Consider the following 5,024-nt stretch of genomic DNA (forward strand, 5'->3'; position numbering starts at 1 on the left):
CAGGATCCCTCCCTGTGCAGGGACCTTGCCCAGCGCCCTGACTCCTGGCACTTGGGCTGAGGAAGAAGAGGCCGGGATCCTGCAAGGACACCCCGACACCCAACTGCCCTCCTAGGCAGTCCTCCCCCTCACAGACTTGGCCTCCAGCCCCAGGCACACTGCCGCAGTTTGAGCAGACCAGGAGGATTTTTGGTACCAGTATGAGGAGCTAAAGGAGTGTCTGTGGGGCGCTGAGGGATCCCAGAGGGGTGGAACACAGAGGGGTCAATATTCCCTCCATCTCTTGCCCATGTTCTAGAAAAAGTCAGGCAGACAGGCAGCCTGGCTGCTGTTGCTCCTGCTCCTTGTTTGGCTGCTGCTTCCCTGCAGTTCCCTGAATCCACACCCATCAGGTGAGGGAAGAGCCGTGAAGCTCCCTCCTGAGTTGGCCCTGCTGCAGGCTCCCTCAGGCTCCTATCCCTGCCAGCATCCAGATCGGGTTTGTGTCTTTGTATATTAGTTCCTTATCCGATGTGTTACTGCCCTTCTGTTGTAGCAAATTTGTGATTTCTGAGATTCAGCCACCCTGCGAGGCTGGGACCAGGGTAGAGGAGGGCTTGGGCTCAATTGTCCCACATCCTGGACATTCTTCTGCAAAGAGTAGCATCTGGAAGGATCTGCTCCTCCTGCACTTCCTGCAGCCACTGCCACTGGTGGGATCAGGCACCAACACCGGGCATGAGGACAACAGACCCAGCTTGGGGACAAAAGCCATTAAGCCCATGTCCAACCAAATTCCTATAAACTCTTAAATGTTTATTTTGGTATTTTCTGGTTCCTTAGCAAAATGTATTTAGTTTAATCTATGTTACAAAGAATTGAGTTATCTTGCTGAAGATGGCTGCAGTCCAGCTCTTCCTCTGTGTGTCTGGAAGCCAAGTCCGGGGGATTGGGGGATTCAGATAAATAGCAAACAGAGATTACATGAAAGGCAGGGTCATGTTGAGGTCCTGGTTTACTCTTTCTGCCGCCGGTACTGCTGGAACCAGCCCTGCTCTGGGTCCACACACAACTTCTTCCCCCTCAGCAGCGTCACACTGGGGAAGAGAGAGAGACTCCAGAAGCTGGGGGGGGACATGGGATCCAGCTGTGCCGTGGAGTTCCCCTGCCAGCCTGGTGATGCCTGTGGCCTCTAGCCCCCCACATTCCCCAAATATACTCATTTTTAGCAGCCTCTGAAACCTTCCCATTCTTACTGCTTGCAGCTGAAAAGTGGCTTCTTAGCTCTGTTACAGATAAAACAGTGAGGAGGGAGGTGCATGTGAAGGGCAGGAACCCTCCAGCTGTGACACCCTTCGTGGGTGGTTCGCTTTGGGGCATCCTGAAAGGCGGAAGAACTTGCAGGGAAGGGTGAGTGGGTGAGGGTGAGGAGCTGGGTGCTGAGGGAGGAAGGCTGGGTGGGGTTGGGCTTACTCACCGCACAGCCCTGTGGGGGCAGTGGGAAGGTGTCTCCTCATAGCTCCTGATGCGGAAGGCAGGGATTTCCCACTCTGTGAACATCATCTTGGAGCAGCACATTCCGTGGAGGCTGCGGACTGAGAGGTGGCAAAAGGGGTTGGTGCTCCCCCCATTGGAGGCTGTAGGTGCTCATCCAGTGCTCTCCTGCTCTCCCCACCACCACTACAAGGGGTCTCATCTCACACTCCCAGCCATGCTGTGCCCCCAGGGTTGGAGCCCCCCGTTTCCCTGCCTGGAGGGACTTACTGCTAAGCTCCCAGCCATGCTGTGGAGATGAAACCATCCCCAAACCTGGTTTTGCTCCTTTTGAACAGGACTGTGACAGCCCCATGCTTGGGCAGCTGTCAATGCCCTTCAGTCCACAAAACCCACAGCAGAAACAGGAGTTGAAGCTCTCACTCTTCTCCCTCACCCCACAGCCAAACCTGAGCAGCTGGAAGAGCTGGGGACAGCACCAGGAGAGCTGTGGGGAAAGCACCCATGTCAGTACGCACAAGAGATGCCGTGGTTTCCAGTCCAGAGAGTCCCCAACAGAAGGGTGAGCAAGGACAAGGAGAAAACCTTCATGGCCAACCCAATGCTGAGCCAGTAACAGCAGCTCTTGACGACTTGGGGCCACCAACAGCTCCCTACCTCTCCTGTCTGCACCTTGGTCTTATATACCCCTGTCCAGCCTTTCCATGACAACACTGGACTCTCCATGGGAAAACCACCCACAGGTACTGAGAAAGGGCAAGTGTTGAATGGAAATTCCTTCTCCTGGCCACTTCAGTACCAGAGAGCAGCCCGACAGTGTGGTGAGCAGCCAGCAGCTCTGTGCCAACAGTGATACTACAAGGCCCTCAATCTATTTTGGGTTTGGTTGTTCTCACTGTCAAAGCACACAGGATGATGCCCAGACATGCCAAAGTTTATTTTCAAAACCCACACATTTTCAGCTCTCCTGCAATGTCTCACTTGCAATTTTGCTCTGGGGTGAGGGGCTCAGCAGTGGCCAGGCTTGCCCCAGCCCACCCAGAGACCCATCACTGGCTGCCCAACACAGTAGCTGTGCCTGTCACGGTGCCTGCCACAGTGGCAGTGCCCATCACATCGCCTTGTGGCATCCCAGGAACCTGGGCTGTCTGTGGGACCTGACCCAAGGTACCTTCAGGGGACAGCTGTGGTGGGATTTGGGCCAAGGCTCTCCACTCCTTAGGATGACTGACAAGGAGCCTGGGAAGCCCCATCCTCCCAGGCTGTGCCTGTCTCTTGCCCCTTTCACTGGAGGCTTTTCCAAAGCCTACACAGACATGGTCTGACCCCACGCACCCCCTGAACTCCCTCACAGAGCTGTGGCTGAGACTTTGTATCTTCCCAGCTCCTTACAGTCCCCAGCAGTTACAGATGGGGTTTAACACTGGGTAGGAAACCCATCAGCAGGATCTGCCCCCTCCCCAGACACTTGCACAGCCAGAGGTTTGCATGCATGAAGTCACATTTAATTCAATTCAGTGTGCTGTAAAAAATACAACCATGGAGCTTCTCCCCTTAGCCCCTCTGCTGCTGCCAGGCCAGTGAGCACAGCCTCACTGACACTGCTGCTGCCTCCCTGCCAAGCAGGGGGGGAGAAGGGGCTGTGGGGGCCACAAGGGGGTCTGGACCTGCGCACACTGCAGGGCTGGCACATCTCATCCTTGTGGGGTGCCAGGGATGGGAAAGGCCCCTTGCCTTCAGGGGCTGGTGAGGGTTGTCACAGCATGATGGGGAGGATGTCCCCAGGGAGCTGCTGTACCCAAATGTGGTATCCCCGCAGGTCACCTTGGTAGTCCACTGTCCTTCATGGAGGGGGACTCCCTGTGTTGCCTCTGGCCACTCCACTAGCTGGAGATGGAGAAGGAGCTGACTTGGAAGCTTTGCTGGTACCTCTTCACCCAAGCTCTGCTTGCCTGGGCGCATATCTCCTTCCCGTTCCTCACCCTGAATCTGGGGCAGAGAGGAGATGGGGTTAGCAGGGTGATGGCACAAGGACCCCAGTGCTGGTTTTCTGAGTGGCTCAGAGGCATAGAGGATCAAAATTAGACCCACCAGTGCAAGGCAGGGGGCCTGGAAGGGTCTAGAGGGGCTTTCCCCCCAGGACTGGGTTTAAAGTACTCACATCACAGCCCGGTGTGGGCACTCAGGGCTGGTGGGGTAGCAGGCGACGATGTTGGCTCTCTTGATCCTTCTCATCTGGAAGTTGAAGCAGCACTTGTCCGGCACAGCCGGGGCTCCTGGAGTGACAGCAAAAGTTTGGCTTAGCCTGGAGGCCCCCATTTCCCATCTTAGCCCTCCTTCTTGGGGGGGGTGGGCCCCCCTTCCTACCCATGCATGAATCAAACCCATCCCGAGTGGCAGGGGGGGCTGTCCCCATCGTCCCCCAGCCCTCGGGACAGAGGGGATGGCAGTGCTCACTCTGAGCCCGGCTCTGGCAGCACAGCACAGCAAGGAGAAGGAGGAGGAGGAGGAGGAGGCAGGCCACCCTGGCCACCTTGGCCATGCCAGGCTGCAGGAGGGCTGCACAGTGCACAGCTGCTGGGGTTGGGGCCGTGGGGCTACTTTTATGGGGGAGCAGTGGGGCTGGGTCTCCCCAGGGCCAGTGGTTGCGTGAGCAGGGGGAGGTCCTGGTCCCCTGCCACGTCCCAAAGCACAGAGGGTGAGCAATACTGATTCCCTCCCAGGACAGCCCTGGAAAGGGAAAAACCTGCTCCCAGGCTGTGCTTTTGGCCCACAGTGATCTTAGGATTTTTCCTAAATCCTCCAAAATTAGGGCTGGTGGTCAGGTGGCTCCCAAAGTTTGGATTCTCACCCCAATCCCCTGGCCAGGCTGTGTGCCCCATGGCAGGAGTTCCAGGGTGAGTGAGAGTACAGGGATCTCTCTTGGATGGGATCAGTGCTGGGCTCAGCACCCTGCAGGGTCCCCAGCAGCTGCACACTCTCCTGACAGTCCATGTCCTCCCCCTGCACTGCAAAGTTTTTCATTTCATCTCTTTGCATCCTGGCCCAGCAGATAAATGGCCAAATAACTGCACCTCTAGCAAAAGCCATGGAGAAATGGCTTCTCTGGGCTTGCACCAGGCATGTACACGGCTCTGTTGTAGTTTTGGGGGTGTCTGGGGCTGGGAGAGGCTGGGCAGGTGGCTCCACTTCCCTTCCCCCCTGGTTCTAAACAGCAGCTTGTGTTTTTGGCCATGTTGATCTGGGAAAGGCAGAGACCAGTCTAGGGCTTCCTTAGTGGATTTTGACTGGCTGCAGCTGTCCAAAAAACTCTTTGTCCCCTCTTCCAGCCCCAGCAAATCCTGGGGCACATTCCAGTTGCCGGCAGCTGGCGGATGGTGGGAAGCAGTGCGGAGATGCAGACATGTCCCTGCCAGCCCAGCTGTACTCCTCACAGCTTCTCCACATCCCTGGACACAGAGCCCAGACGGCTCCTGGGAAAACCACAACTTCCACAGGGATTGTGTCAGATGCTTCATGCTCAGAAGGGTGATGAAGCAGAGCTCTGCATC

General features: G+C 56.5%; 2 protein-coding genes across 2 annotated transcripts; both read right to left on the reverse strand.

The window, feature by feature from the left end:
• Positions 1-994: 994 nt before the first annotated feature.
• On the reverse strand, positions 995-2,064 carry LOC115599380 (C-C motif chemokine 18-like). The gene is made up of 3 exons (XM_030462650.1): positions 1,992-2,064; positions 1,457-1,574; positions 995-1,076 (listed from the first exon to the last, which is right to left on the reverse strand). The coding sequence occupies exons 1-3, from the start codon at positions 2,062-2,064 to the stop codon at positions 995-997; spliced, it is 273 nt and encodes a 90-aa protein (XP_030318510.1).
• A 1,068-nt stretch (positions 2,065-3,132) lies between these two features.
• LOC103525737 (C-C motif chemokine 4) lies at positions 3,133-4,027 on the reverse strand. Its single transcript, XM_008490711.2, has 3 exons — positions 3,931-4,027; positions 3,635-3,749; positions 3,133-3,462 (listed from the first exon to the last, which is right to left on the reverse strand). The coding sequence occupies exons 1-3, from the start codon at positions 4,013-4,015 to the stop codon at positions 3,357-3,359; spliced, it is 306 nt and encodes a 101-aa protein (XP_008488933.1). The 5' UTR covers positions 4,016-4,027; the 3' UTR covers positions 3,133-3,356.
• Positions 4,028-5,024: the final 997 nt, after the last annotated feature.

This window comes from Calypte anna, chromosome 19 (assembly GCF_003957555.1).
Source record: "Calypte anna isolate BGI_N300 chromosome 19, bCalAnn1_v1.p, whole genome shotgun sequence".
NCBI classification, from domain to species: Eukaryota; Metazoa; Chordata; class Aves; order Apodiformes; family Trochilidae; genus Calypte; species Calypte anna.

Coding starts and splice junctions, on each gene's coding strand:
- LOC103525737 (XM_008490711.2), bottom strand. CDS start 4,015: ATGGCCAAGGTGGCCAGGGTGGCCTGCCTCCTCCTCCTCCTCCTCCTT. Junction 3,750..3,930: donor CTGCCAGAGCCGGGCTCAGA/GTGAGCACTGCC, acceptor CTGTCACTCCAG/GAGCCCCGGCTGTGCCGGAC. Junction 3,463..3,634: donor TGCCCACACCGGGCTGTGAT/GTGAGTACTTTA, acceptor TCTCTGCCCCAG/ATTCAGGGTGAGGAACGGGA.
- LOC115599380 (XM_030462650.1), bottom strand. CDS start 2,064: ATGAAGGTTTTCTCCTTGTCCTTGCTCACCCTTCTGTTGGGGACTCTC. Junction 1,575..1,991: donor TGGAAACCACGGCATCTCTT/GTGCGTACTGAC, acceptor GCCACCTCTCAG/TCCGCAGCCTCCACGGAATG. Junction 1,077..1,456: donor TGCCCCCACAGGGCTGTGCG/GTGAGTAAGCCC, acceptor TCTCTTCCCCAG/TGTGACGCTGCTGAGGGGGA.